Source organism: Candida albicans, chromosome 2 (assembly GCF_000182965.3).
Source record: "Candida albicans SC5314 chromosome 2, complete sequence".
Lineage (NCBI taxonomy): Eukaryota > Fungi > Ascomycota > Pichiomycetes > Serinales > Debaryomycetaceae > Candida > Candida albicans.
The window spans coordinates 1,301,940-1,316,405 of record NC_032090.1 but is presented as its reverse complement, the minus strand read 5'-3'; the positions used below and the strand labels follow the sequence as shown (position 1 = coordinate 1,316,405).

The 14,466-nt window shown below is 32.7% G+C and overlaps 5 protein-coding genes, 2 non-coding genes and 1 pseudogene across 8 annotated transcripts, besides 1 other annotated feature; 6 read left to right on the top strand and 2 right to left on the bottom strand. All coding sequences in view use genetic code 12, as the record gives it.

Annotated features, from left to right (window-relative positions):
- Window positions 1-323: 323 nt before the first annotated feature.
- On the bottom strand, window positions 324-1,718 carry RTA3 (Rta3p; the record flags this gene model as incomplete). Its single annotated transcript, XM_706738.2, has 1 exon — window positions 324-1,718. The coding sequence occupies one exon, from the start codon at window positions 1,716-1,718 to the stop codon at window positions 324-326; it is 1,395 nt and encodes a 464-aa protein (XP_711830.2).
- A 1,452-nt stretch (window positions 1,719-3,170) lies between these two features.
- CAALFM_C206450CA lies at window positions 3,171-4,092 on the top strand (annotated as a pseudogene; the record flags this gene model as incomplete). The annotated part of the gene is made up of 1 exon: window positions 3,171-4,092.
- Window positions 4,093-5,029: 937 nt separating this feature from the next.
- On the top strand, window positions 5,030-5,764 carry CAALFM_C206440CA (uncharacterized protein; the record flags this gene model as incomplete). Its single annotated transcript, XM_706737.1, has 1 exon — window positions 5,030-5,764. The coding sequence occupies one exon, from the start codon at window positions 5,030-5,032 to the stop codon at window positions 5,762-5,764; it is 735 nt and encodes a 244-aa protein (XP_711829.1).
- A 369-nt stretch (window positions 5,765-6,133) lies between these two features.
- CAALFM_C206430CA (ethanol metabolism protein) lies at window positions 6,134-6,721 on the top strand (the record flags this gene model as incomplete). The annotated part of the gene is made up of 1 exon (XM_706736.1): window positions 6,134-6,721. The coding sequence occupies one exon, from the start codon at window positions 6,134-6,136 to the stop codon at window positions 6,719-6,721; it is 588 nt and encodes a 195-aa protein (XP_711828.1).
- A 1,604-nt stretch (window positions 6,722-8,325) lies between these two features.
- RTS1 (protein phosphatase 2A regulatory subunit) lies at window positions 8,326-10,878 on the top strand (the record flags this gene model as incomplete). The annotated part of the gene is made up of 1 exon (XM_706735.2): window positions 8,326-10,878. The coding sequence occupies one exon, from the start codon at window positions 8,326-8,328 to the stop codon at window positions 10,876-10,878; it is 2,553 nt and encodes an 850-aa protein (XP_711827.1).
- Window positions 10,879-11,545: 667 nt separating this feature from the next.
- On the bottom strand, window positions 11,546-11,647 carry CAALFM_C206410WA. The gene has a single exon (XR_002086387.1). It is a non-coding gene; the product is annotated as an uncharacterized ncRNA (small nucleolar RNA).
- A 747-nt stretch (window positions 11,648-12,394) lies between these two features.
- On the top strand, window positions 12,395-14,207 carry IMH3 (IMP dehydrogenase; the record flags this gene model as incomplete). The annotated part of the gene is made up of 2 exons (XM_019475245.1): window positions 12,395-12,845; window positions 13,093-14,207. The coding sequence occupies 2 exons, from the start codon at window positions 12,395-12,397 to the stop codon at window positions 14,205-14,207; spliced, it is 1,566 nt and encodes a 521-aa protein (XP_019330790.1).
- CAALFM_C206400CA lies at window positions 12,905-12,991 on the top strand. The gene has a single exon (XR_002086386.1). It is a non-coding gene; the product is annotated as an uncharacterized ncRNA (small nucleolar RNA).
- Window positions 14,208-14,271: 64 nt separating the features above from the next.
- Window positions 14,272-14,466: part of a long terminal repeat ((phi-2b) Long terminal repeat (LTR); about 194 bp long, 14 copies per genome) that runs on past the window's edge.

Sequence of the window (14,466 nt, the reverse complement as noted above, 5' to 3'; positions counted from 1 at the left end):
ATGATTTTCAATAAATCGTAATTGCAAAAATATTAGGAGAAATATTTAAACATTGAGTCGCAATAATGAAACCAACAAAACTTTGGGTCTCTCTTAAACTTACGAAATTCACAAATCACATTTCGTTGCAATTGTATTAAAAATAGTACACAAGTTTAGACAACGCAAGATTTCTCAGTTTTGTTGAAATATTCGTAATATCACGTTACAAAAGCAAGTACAATTAATAAGCAAACATCTATAAACATCTAATAACATAGCCACCTTTTTCACTTGCATTTAAGTTGCTAGGAATCATACCACCCCTTAGTTAACATTCAAATTCATTCCTTATTCTCTTGAATAGGATCACCCCTAACAATATTTTGACCTTGCAACGTCGATTCTTCATTGTCACTAACAATATCATTATTAGTTTTTTCTTCATAACTTTTGTCCCCTGTTTCTTGGTCTTTGTTTTTCGCAATACTTCTGAGTCCAACAACATTACTTGATCCCATTACAACTTGTGGATGGAAAAGTATGAAGATTATACAACAAATACCAATCATTGCTGCATCCAATGTCATTATATACACTTCATGAGTAATTAAATAACCGGAAAACCCTTGTGCCAATTCAACAACCCTGTAAATACAACGAATATAAACTGCAATCACTGCTAATGTAATAGCTATAGCGTAGTAATTGTACAATGGACGTCTTCGTAAATCTTTGTAACTCAGGTTGTAATATTTATCCAACACTTTTAACTTGTACATATTGGCATCATCACCATTTAGTAACAATTTAATAAATGTCATAAAAGATTTCTTTTGGTATGGACTTGGTTTGCTTTCGTTGACTGATATGTCACGGAAATAGATATTCCAACAAAAGACAAGCCAACATAATAAAAACACCGACATGGAAAACACTTGGAAGGCGATACCAGCAATCATGGTATAAGTTCCTGGGTCAACATCATCGTACTCTTGAGCAGCAATTGCAGTCATACCACCTCCAACTGCTTGAATCACTAATGAAACCACATCACAAGTAATGAAAATATATGAATAATGAAGTGGTTTTAACCATGAATATTGCCGACCATGAATAACTACTAATTGACCAAATAGGAAATAAATCCCTGCCATTAGGAAAACTGGGGATAATGTAAGGGCAATCAATTGTAAAAGATAGTAATCAAACTTTTTCATATCACTAAAAGACAACACTCGACCCAAATATCCGAGAAATTCTAATGCCGTACCACAAGTCCAAGCCACGTTAAACCACCAATATCGGGATTTAATCCACATTAAACAAGCAATGGCAAATGTTATAGCAAATAACACTAAAAATAATATATTAGCCGTACGATTTAATCGAGGTATATCGTAAACATTTTCTTCCCATGCTAAATCTAAAAGATTCTCGGTTGCTTGCCAGATGATCTGTGTTGCTTGTGCTTGTACATCGGTGGCAGTGGCAGTTTCGAGTACGTGCTCAGCAGAAATGATTGATAATGATGCCTGAGCACCACGGATTATTCGGGAGGCACTAATGTAATCCATATTTGCAATGGTCGATCCCTTAGATGTTAATGTATGGACGGCACCGGATATTTTTGATTGTAAAGCTGGGGCATAAGTTGCAGCAATGGTGGATAGAGTTGTTGAAGTTGCAGTTGAGGTAGGAGTCCATTCTGTAATTACCGCAAGATCCATAGTATTCATGAGCCTGTCTTTTTTTCAATATTATTAAGGAAAGACAGAATGAAAAAAAAAAAAAATAGAACAAGATGACAAAAAAATTATAAATTTGAGCTCATTACATAGTTATATAAACCATTTGAGGCAAATAAAACTAGCAGGAATAGGATAACGGGTAGTATTTTTTTATATTTCCAGCTATTTACTAACTGGAATATCCGGACCAATGAGATTTTGGTTAACCGGGTGTTAAAATTTTTTTTTCTTTATCTTTGCTATCTAAACTGATGTACAATGATGATGAGATTCTAAAAAAAAATATTGAAAACAATAGATATTTCAATTTTGTGTTTAGAATCGGAACTACTGTTGCTGCTGCAACCACATTTCAATTTTATCCTTCCGTTTGGTTATAATTAGTGCAGGGACACGCCAATAATAATCATAATCTTTTCCCCACCACCAGGAAATCCAATTTTATTTTCGAAATTCAAGCTTTCTTCTAAAAATATCTAAATATAATTTAGTGATAACACACATGGGTTGTAAGATATTTTAACAAATCACTCTCTAAATGCTGATTACAAAATTACATTCAGTGCATAATTTCCGAGTTCCGTGTGGATCTATAACTATTCTAAGAGTAACCATGTTTCTTTTTTTTAGCAGATTAGGAATAACTTATTTCTGAATGAAATGAATTTTAAAATTAGTTATCAGGGATATACAGAACTATACCATAGCCTTCACCAAGCTTATCTTTTTTAATTGAAGGATTGATTAATTCGACTGAGCTTATCTCCGCATTCAAAAAAGATTTCCGCAAAAACATTATCCGTGTTAACCTTTTCTTTTCTCTTGCACCCATTTTCCACACAAAGTGTAAGATTAATCCCGCTACCACACACAAAGAGAAGATGTAAAACAATAATAATAAAATCTTTGGCCACACATTTTTGGATCTTGTAGGATAAGTGTATTTATTTCAGATTCATTGTTTAATGAGCATTATGAAGTCATTTCAAAACAAGATTTTTTTGGCATTCAACAAACATGGACCAATAAGAATATGCTAGATGTATAAAAATAGTCAGAAATATCAAACTATTCACTTTAAGATCCTTATAATGCTGGTCATAGAAAGGGGTTGCTTATTCATAACTTCAGTATGCAAAATTCACAGTCCAAAGAAACAAAGCCCTACCAATGGTCGTCATAATTGGGCTTTTGAGAATTTCATACAATGTAATAAACTAACTACAGTTAAGACTCGCCATAATCTCAACTGGATTTATCATCATTAAGGAAAACTAATACAAATGTGGTCAGCCTCCTAATCGTTTTTTTTGAGTTAGCGTGGCAGTTTAATTGTTTTGCCAAGATTTCTGTCCAGTTTTTCAATCAACAGTATAATGAACCACGACATACACATTTTTGTGGGGTTGAGAAGAATCATAACATCCCGAAATTTTATTAATGAAGATAAATTTCCCCCTAATTCATAAATCAAGGGCGAATATAACTCATAAGATGTCTTCTTCAATTACTGTTTTTTGTTTCATGTGCTTCAGGCCCTATTACTCAAGTTCTACTCAAACAATCGAATGAAAAGGGCCCTAAAGTTGTTGGTACTATTAGATCCAATGAAAAAGGTGACTTTTTGAAAGAAAACTTGAAAGCTGCCAAATTAGCATCAGAAAATCTCACTTGGGAAATTGTTGAAGATAATTCTATCAAAGAAGCTTTTGATAAAGCCTTGAAGAAAACATCTTGAAGTCACTGTTTTCTTGCATATGGCTTCTCCATTCGATGTCAATGTTACTGATATTTAAAAAGAATAGTTGACACCAGTAGTATATGGTACCGTTGATGCACCACAAATTGAACGTGTTGTAGTCACATCCTCATATACCGCTGTTGATACATTTGATAATCGAGCTGGATTATCTACCACTTCTACTGAAAAATTATGGAATCCAATCACTTGAGAACAATTATTGCTGGTTATCTTGGATCAAAAAAACTTTGCTGAAAAAGCTGCTTGGGATTTTGTTGCGTAAGGAAAACCACATTTTTTACTCTTTGTGTTGTTAATCCAGTTTATGTATTTGTTCCACACGCTTTTGACATAAAAAAATATTAATGAGCTTTTGCAAGTGGAATCTACCGACACATTAGCTAATTTAACTGGTAATTTCACTGATGTTAGAAATGTTGCAAAAGGACTCACATTATTGCCTTCAAAAAAAATGTAACTCAAGGTGAAAGTTTACTTCTAGCAAAAGATCTATTTACAACACAAAGTAATTTAGATTTGATTCGTAAAGATTTGCCTAAATTGGATTCTCAAATACCTAAAGGTGATCCACCTAAAACTGAAGATTGGAAGAAAATTTGAATGTAAAATTGATAACTAGAAAAGTAAGGAATTGCTTGAATTTAAAAAGGTATTGACGATACAGTTACTCAAATTAGTGCCTCACTAAATGGTTTGTAATTTGAGGAATGTAGATACAATACGGATACATTTTGGAATTCCAGTTGTGTATTAGTATGTTAATTTTGTAATAACACAAGCCAGCAAATAACGGTAACAACAAGCTTGGCTAGTACTAACCCCACTGTGGCGAACCCTGAACAATAACTAGCAAGAAAACTAAAGACAATAGAATGAGAGAGTTTGATTGTTTACCCCATACCATTACCTTAATCGCAAAAGATATTTCTAACCAATACAGTTTTCGTATGATTACAGGTTCCCAGTATAAATTGAGAATGAAAGAAATGTACAACAACTTCAAATATCAGTGCTACCATTGTCAAGCTTCTTGGTGTAAACCATTTAGTTGAAGTTTCAAATATTTAATTTGCAAATGAAGAATTTTTTGACACAATCGGCATGTCCTTCTGTTACGGGTGACAGAGAAAAAATTTCTTTTTTTCTTTCATTCTAGCCAGTCCGATTTCGGCTCCCAGGATGAATAATTTTAGCGCCAAAACTTTTTTTGGTTGTGGATCTTAACTATTGTTTAACCTACGAAAGTGGTAACTACAATATTTGGGGACGGTTGACTCTTCTTCTACTATTGTTTGAGGTATTTAGTTTTTGAAATTACGGTAATTTTAGGAATGAAAAAGTGAGGCATTATAAAAATATTTGTTTTCCATGCTTTTGATATTTACAAAACCACAATATTTTTTTTTTATTTTTTTTTTTTTGATTTCGATTTCAACTCTTTCTTGAAATTCTTTTTTATAAAATGAATAAATTACTACCGAGGTTTTCATTATCATATTCTTGAGTGAATACTAATAGGGGTTTCAGCTAATAAATCATGCCAACTTTATTCCATCGATACAATGAGATTTTACGAAAATATCCATTTCGAAGTAATATGATCACTACTGGGATTTTCTTCGGGTTAGGAGATTTCTTTGCTCAGAAATTATTCCCTCATAAAACCATCCATAAAGAAGTCAACGATAAGGGAGAAATCGTTGAAACTGAACAAGTAACGGGCTATGTGTTTGATCGTACTGCTAGAGCATTGATTTATGGAACTTTCTTTTTTGCTCCAATAAGTGTTCTTTGGCATGGTAAAACATTACCCAAGATTAAAAACCCATTGATTAACATTTTCAAACGTAAGAAAATGGAACAAATCCCTCATGAAAAGAAAAAATTACATTTTTATGATAGTGTTTTCCGATTAGGAGTTGATCAGTTGATTTTCCCTGGGTTGATATGGATCCCCCTCTATAATACTGTGATGGTATTATTGGCACAACATGAAAACCCGTTCGATGTGATTTCCAATAAACTACATAATAATTGGTGGACAGTATTGCAAGCAAGTTGGACAGTATGGCCTGGATTCCAATTGTTCAACTTATATTTTATCCCAGTGCATTTGCGTATTGTGGCACTGAACATTTGGGCTACTGGTTGGAATGGATTTTTAAGTTTTGTCCATAATACAAAAGGTCATGGGAAAGGAAGTGGAAGAAAGATCGAAGAATTGCTTGATATTGAAGACGATGCTCAAGAAATCACCATGGTTTATGATTAAGAAGGGGTGATTATCAAACTTTAGATGTATACCTCTAACAAAGAAGACTTTTATATATTCCATTTTGTATCTACATATTCATCTATTTATTAACAGTATCATTTTTTTTTTTTTGCATACAAATTGAACTTGGTAGTGTTTTATTTCCGCCAAGGCTTTCTCATCCTTTTATCCACTACCACTACCACTATTTCCGCCTCTCCCTTGTTTTCGGAGCATCTGATGAACAAATAATTTTTTTTAGAGTTCTTCACATTTTCCATCTTATAAACCCATTCATAACATTTATACAATCACAATTACAATTACAATCTTTTAGACACTTTAATAAACCAGATACACCCCTTTTTTTTTTACTTAGACTTACAAATGAAATACATATTTAATAGATACAATGCATTATTACTTAGAAGACCATTGATCACCAATATGATCACCACGGGATTATTAGTTGGTGGTGGCGATGCATTAGCCCAATTCTTCTTTCCCAACAATGATAACAACAATCTAGAACAACAACCATTTGATTATTTGAGAAACCTTCGAGCCATCATATATGGATCATTAATATTTGCTCCTATAGGCGACAAATGGTATAAATTCTTAAACACCAAAGTTGTATGGACAAGAAATGCTCAAAAACCTCAATATCAACGATCAATGTCGACTCTATTACGAGTAATGGTTGATCAATTGGTGTTTGCCCCATTTATTGGTATCCCATTATACTATAGTTCAATGACAATTTTAGAAAATAGACAACCATTCTTAGATAATATAATTGATAAATTTAATACTAGTTGGTGGATCACTTTGAAAAGCAATTGGTTAGTGTGGCCATTATTCCAATTCTTCAATTTTTATTTATTACCAGTTCAATTTAGATTATTGGCAGTTAATATTATTAGTATTGGATGGAACACATATTTGAGTTATGTCATGCATAGCCAGAAATAGCCAAAATAAAACCAATAAAGTGTAAGAGAAAAGTATATTCTGTTGATAAAGGGTTCAACTTTGAGTTTAACATATAACTACCACCACCCGAAAGCATGATCTACTAGGCGTGTGACGTCACATACAAGAGTCGTGTGTATGACCAATAGTTAACTTTAAAAAAAAGCACAATCAAGATTTTTACTAGAAAACTCACTAACAAAGATCAACTTTTTGTATATTGTAGAAACACAATAGAAACACGAAAATGTCGAACGACATTGATTTCCTCCAAATCTTCTTTACTTTATCGTTTTGTTTTGATATTGTTGAAAAAAAAAATACAATTATAACTGGGAGAAGGTTTAATGTAAATATAATTCAAGTGTTCTTGTTGAAAAATGTGAAAATGGCTTGTAGTTTTTCACATTCAATTTAACATGTATACACTACCACACTAACTTAGAAATCAGATCAGACAATATCTCGAGACTCAGAAATGTTGGTAGATCATTTTGCCAATCAAGATATTACGCTGTAGACCTTCTTAGGAACTTTATAGATCCCGTTCTATGATAAATTTTTGGAATCTTTGTATCAATTTACAAATATAAGAAAACGAACTACAGGAGATTGACGTGGAATGACTTTTGCGTTTATTTGTTCCTATTTTTAGTCCGTTTATATTAAACATACTTCTGCATGCGCCTATGTCCCCCCCCTCGCCCCCACTACCCCCTCTACATCTAGACCAAAAAAACCAATTGATATACCTAAATAGTTATATTCGTAGTAGTAGTTGTTGTGTTAATTGAAAGAAAAGAAGAAGCCTTGTTTGATATATTAACACACTCCGACGACATATTCATTCCATACTACACACACAAAAGGACACGCCCGAATTCTAAGTTTCAAGATCATGGAAAGAAAAAGTTACAGCCTACAAAAAGAGTTTATTGTAAGAAAAGAACCACCCGCGACAAACAACAACTGAAGAAAGAAAAAAAAAGTCCACCGCGACATTTCATGATTAATTATTGTTGTTGTTGTTGTTGTTGACATTTAAATTTTTTTATTTGGTGGGTGCTTGGTTCCCCTTTGGTTTGCTTTTCCACTTTTCAACAAACAACCAGTCTCTTTTTTTTTACTTTTCTTTTCTTACATTCAATTCAAATTTCAACCTACACATATCAATCATCATTTGTTTAACTTTCAATTTTTATATTTTTCATTTAGTTTTCTCATATCTATCTTATTAATTGCTTTGATATTTTGGATATTTGTTTTGAAAGTTGATTAGTTTGAAAACTGATTTTGGGGGAATAACTTTGTTTTTTGTTGTCATTTTTATCTCCCCTGAGCATTTTATTTTTGTCACCAAACATACTATATTCAACCATCTACCGATATATACACTTGTGAAAGTCAATTTATTCTGTTTCTTTTTCACCTGTATACCATAGTACTACAACTCACGCAACGTTTTCATAAAGTGAATTGATATTCAAAACCAACGTTCATTTTTTTTTTCTAAATTTGATTTACTCCACTTACATTTCTTTACCTATCTTCCATCTACTATATTATATTCTGGGTGTATTTGATATTATTGAAAAGTGTCCAAGATGATGAAAGGATTTAAAAACAGATTGACCCGAAACAAGGGTCAATCAACAAACAAAAAAACAGAAAAGAAAGACAAGGAAAGAGAAAAGGAACGGGAAAAACCCGAAAAAAGATCTTCTTCACCAAGCAGTTTAAGCTTGAATACGTCTTCTTCTTCCCTGCAAAGTTCAAAGAATTTAATGACAAATACTTCTGGATCGTTGAAATCCAATTCTCCTAGTCCATCCAGAAATAATAGTTCGACAAGTGCTGGGTCGATAAAGTCTACAGCCAGCAATATAACTATGACATCAGCGTCTTCTCCTCAAGGTCTGCCTTCTCAAAGCTCTCCGAAAATTGTTGTTAATAATGAAGAAGATATTTCTGGTAATGTTTTTGGGTCTCCTTCCCAACCAACTGACAATAATCCATCAACTTCTTCTGGCTCTACTACAACAGGAACAGGCACAGGAGCAGCATCTGCGTTATCACCAGGATCTTCAACTCCCTTGAATGCGAGTGCCAATGCACATACAAGCAATGTGCCCTCGATTCTGGCTTCTGGTCCGGCACCATCATTCAATTTGAATCATCCAATTACCCCAACACCAACGTCTCCAAATTCATCGTTGGGATTTCATAATCAATTTGAAGGTAAAGCAACTCATAGTCAACATTCTGCTCAGCCTCATTATTCCCAATTAACTCCCAATATCGCTTCACCAGGGAAAGAAAACATCGACATTGACTTGATTGTCACTCCCAAAAGACACTCATCTTCCCGATTTGAACCAACATCTTCAGATAGATATCAAGAGATTGTTAAATTGCCAAATTTTGATGAAGTGTTACCTGAAGAACAAATTCAATTGTTTATACAAAAAATTGATCAATGTAATACCATGTTTGATTTCAGTGATCCAACATTTGACATTAGAGGTAAAGAAATTAAAAGGATAACTTTACAAGAATTGATTGGATTTATATCCAATAATCGGTTCACATACACTGATGAAATGTACAAACATGTTGTCACCATGTTTAAAAAGAATCTTTTCCGACCAATTCCACCTCCAGTTAATCCAATTGGTGATATATATGATCCTGATGAAGATGAACCAGTAAGTGAGTTGGCTTGGCCGCATATGCAAGCCATATATGAATTCTTCTTGCGGTTTATTGAACTGCCGGATTTCCAACATCAAGTTGCCAAACAATATATCGATCATGAATTCATTTTGAGGATATTGGAGTTGTTTGATAGTGAAGACCCTCGAGAACGTGATTGTTTGAAAACCACGTTACATCGTATTTATGGTAAATTTTTAAGTTTGAGAAGTTTTATTAGAAAATCGATAAATAATGTTTTCCTACAATTTGTTTATGAAACAGAAAGATTCAATGGTATTGGTGAATTATTAGAAATATTGGGATCAATTATTAATGGGTTTGCATTACCATTGAAAGAAGAACACAAGATTTTCTTGGTTAGGGTATTGATTCCTTTACATAAGGTGAAATGTTTATCATTATATCATCCTCAATTGGCATATTGTATTGTGCAATTTTTAGAAAAAGATCCTTCCTTGACTGAAGATGTGATTATGGGTTTACTTAGGTATTGGCCTAAAGTTAATAGTCCTAAAGAGGTTATGTTTTTGAACGAAATCGAAGACATATTTGAAGTGATGGAACCAAATGAATTTATTAAAATCCAAATTCCTCTATTTGCTCAATTATCCAAATGTATAAGCTCGCCTCATTTCCAGGTGAGTGAAAAAGTGTTATGTTATTGGTCAAATGAATATTTCTTGACTTTGATTACCGAAAATGCCGAAGTCGTGTTGCCGATAATATTTGCCTCGTTGTATGAATTGACTAATGCAACCCAAGCAGGTATCGAAAATGGTATAATGAACCAAAAATTGGCTCAATTCCCTAATGCTACTACTGATGCCAATGGCAATCTAATTGATAATGGATTAGTGTTACAAGATTTACAACAAGGAATTGCTCCAAGTATGAATAATCCTTCTCATCCTCATTATAATATTTTCCAAGTTCATGCTTCAATAAACAACAACAATAACAACAATGGTAACAACAATAACAACAATGATGGCAGTATAAACAATCCAGATAGTATGAATATTCACACCGATTCTAATGGCAATGAGATGTCTGATGAAGAATATTATGATCTGTTTACTGGAATGGGAGGAGGAAATGGAGGACCAGGAGGAACAAATCCTAATAATCCATTAGGTGATGATTTTGGTGGTGCGTTTGATGATGGTACAGGGGGTTTATTACAACATAATTCAGCTACATCAAATTGGAACAGAAGTATTCATTCGTTAGCTTATGGAGCATTAAAAGTGTTTATGGATCATAATCCAATCTTATATGATCATTGTACGGTGCTTTATCATCAATCATTAGCAGAACAAAAACAACGTGAAGCAAATAGAAAAGAAGGATGGAAACGAGTTGAAGAATTAGTTCGACAAATCAAGAATAAAAAAAATTTGGAACTGCAACAACCACAACATCCAGCTAGTGGAGTCATTTAAAAATAAGAAAGACATTCAGAAAATGATTATAAGTTAAAATAAACACCAAATTTTTTTCAAAGAATAAAATATTTCAAGCAAACAACTAAAGGGGATGTGCTTTCTAGTATATTATGTATGTATTGGTTTACAATGAGAATATAAATTTCTTTCATTATTGTTATATAAGTAAATGTAAGTACAATATTCATCTAGACTAGAGTTCATCAATAATAGAAAACCACCGTAAGTAATGTTTATGAACTGTAGTTGTTCACACGGGGTGCTTTCGTTGTATGTAGTTAGTTGTTCATCTAGGGTCAAAAATAGAGTTCTCAATTAAGTAGGAAATCAACTCTACAGCAAATGAATGACTGAAATTAAAGGTTGATTATTATCTGTCACAGATTAAGTAATTGGGTCAAGGATTCAATACTACCGGAATCAATCCATATATAAAATTGGTAAATTGATTTATGCACACGACACTTGTTTTTTTTCTTCTTTGGACCAACATCTCATCAAAAGTGAAAAAAAAGTTTCATTTTACAAACTTATTTTCACTGTCTTTCGGTTTTCCTTCTCTTACAATAATAAATCAATTGATTCTACTATATGAAGAGTATGTTAATTTACTTATAAGGATTGTCACCTTCTATTTTAAACATATATATAAATATATTTGACTATTGTGATGATAAAGCTTTATACCTTAATTAATATTGAACAATTACTATTACCGTTAATTGGTAAGTAATGAAATACAAATAAAGAACCGCTACACTGATTATTCAAAAAAGGAATTATATGTTGAAAGCATGAGAAGACATGAACTAATGATGGGGAATTATTGAATTACTAACTAAAATTTGAAATAATAGAACAATTAAGTGTTTTTTTTTATAGTATAATTTAAAAAAGAAGGAATTCATTTTCTAGATGTTTATGATACTAAGGTAAAGTGGTGGTGTTGATGATTATAAATAGATGAATTGGAACTTACCACGAAAAGTGAAATCAAGATCTTTGATTGAATTTAATTTTCCGTCGGTTGATCCGAAATGAACTCACAAGTGTCTATTAAATAATTTTCAAACTCCTTCCTCTAATTAATATACATATGATATCTTTCTAATCAATCACAGTAGATTATTAACAATTATCAAGCTCTATTCTGTATTACTAATACTATTTGATTACAATTAGTTTGGTAATATCTCTCTGTGTGTATAAATATATCGGATATCCTGCACATAATCAACACAAAATCTCGAATTGATTATGCAATTTCTTTTTTTCACTTTTTCCGTGTCACACTTCAAAATAAATCTGACTTCTGTCGAAGGCATCTCTCTCTCGTACAAAAAAAATTTTTCAATCCTAAGAATTTCTTTCCCTTTCTTTCCTTTTTCTTCTTTTTCTTTTCTGGCAACGTTTGTCCCATTTAATAAGCATATAGTTCTTATTATCTTCAAATCCTTTCTATTTCTACCCCCTTCTACCCATTCCCATTTCTCCCAAAAAAAAAACAACAACAATGGTGTTTGAAACTTCAAAAGCTACTTCTTATTTGAAAGATTACCCTAAGAAAGATGGTTTATCGGTCAAAGAATTGATTGATTCTACTAATTTTGGTGGGTTAACTTATAATGATTTCTTAATTTTACCAGGTTTAATCAATTTCCCTAGTTCAGCTGTTTCATTAGAAACTAAATTGACTAAAAAAATCACTTTGAAATCACCATTTGTTTCATCACCTATGGATACTGTTACTGAAGAAAATATGGCTATTCATATGGCATTATTGGGTGGTATTGGTATCATTCATCATAACTGTACTTCTGAAGAACAAGCAGAAATGGTTAGAAAAGTCAAAAAATACGAAAATGGATTCATTAATGATCCAGTTGTCATTTCTCCTGAAGTCACCGTTGGTGAAGTTAAAAAAATGGGTGAAGTTTTAGGTTTCACTTCTTTCCCAGTCACTGGTATGTTTCTTTAATTTGTGTTTGTTTGTTTTCCGAAAAAAGGTATCACATTATACTATTACTCTGATGATTCTTTAAAATTTATTAACTTTCGTTCTACCGATACCATCAAACGATGTTGGGGAAAAAACTTTATTAATCTGATTCTTTTAAAAATTCAATTTTTCAACAATGTGATATCTTAGAAAACAAACACATCAACCAAGAAAATTAACATTTTTTTACTAACAATTATTGTATAATATAGAAAATGGTAAAGTTGGCGGTAAATTAGTTGGTATTATCACTTCTCGTGATATTCAATTCCATGAAGATAACAAATCACCAGTTTCTGAAGTTATGACCAAAGATTTAGTTGTTGGTAAGAAAGGAATTTCTTTAACCGATGGTAATGAATTGTTAAGATCTTCTAAAAAAGGTAAATTACCAATTGTTGATGCTGAAGGTAATTTGGTGTCTTTGATTTCTCGTACCGATTTACAAAAGAATCAAGATTATCCAAATGCTTCGAAATCATTCCATTCTAAACAATTATTATGTGGTGCTGCCATTGGTACCATTGATGCTGATAGAGAAAGATTGGACAAATTAGTAGAAGCCGGATTAGATGTTGTTGTATTAGATTCATCTAATGGCTCATCAGTTTTCCAATTGAACATGATCAAATGGATCAAAGAAAAATACCCAGAATTACAAGTTATTGCCGGTAATGTTGTCACTAGAGAACAAGCAGCATTATTGATTGAAGCTGGTGCCGATGCCTTGAGAATTGGTATGGGTTCTGGTTCTATTTGTATTACTCAAGAAGTTATGGCTTGTGGTAGACCTCAAGGTACTGCTGTTTATGGTGTCACTGAATTTGCCAACAAATTTGGTGTTCCATGTATTGCCGATGGTGGTATTGGTAACATTGGTCACATCACCAAGGCTTTAGCTTTAGGTGCTTCTTGTGTTATGATGGGTGGTTTATTGGCTGGTACTGCCGAAACCCCAGGTGATTACTTCTACAGAGATGGTAAAAGATTAAAGACTTATAGAGGTATGGGTTCCATCGATGCCATGCAACAAACCAACACCAATGCTAATGCTTCTACTTCAAGATATTTCTCAGAAGCTGATAAAGTATTGGTTGCCCAAGGTGTCTCTGGTTCAGTCGTTGATAAAGGTTCCATCACCAAGTTTGTACCATACTTGTACAATGGGTTACAACATTCTTTACAAGATATTGGTATTAAATCAATTGACGAATTGAGAGAAAACGTTGATAATGGTGAAATTAGATTTGAATTTAGAACTGCTTCAGCTCAATTCGAAGGGGGCGTTCATGGTTTACACTCTTATGAAAAGAGATTACACAACTAAGTTTTTTGCATGTATTAAGTATTCTTAATTGGAAGTAGAAAGAGTTTTTTGTTGTATAGGTAATTGTAATAGTTAGGCTACGTTAATAGCTTGTATTTTCTAGTTGAGTATATAAAACTATTTAGGGATAGACGACAAGGGCGTCCAGTAGAGTATATATATACCTTACCCTGGTGGTGTGATGATACTCAGTAGACAGACATTGGAGGAAAGATTAAGAGAGCCCTGTATAGGGTTGTGGTTGTCTATACTACCTTAC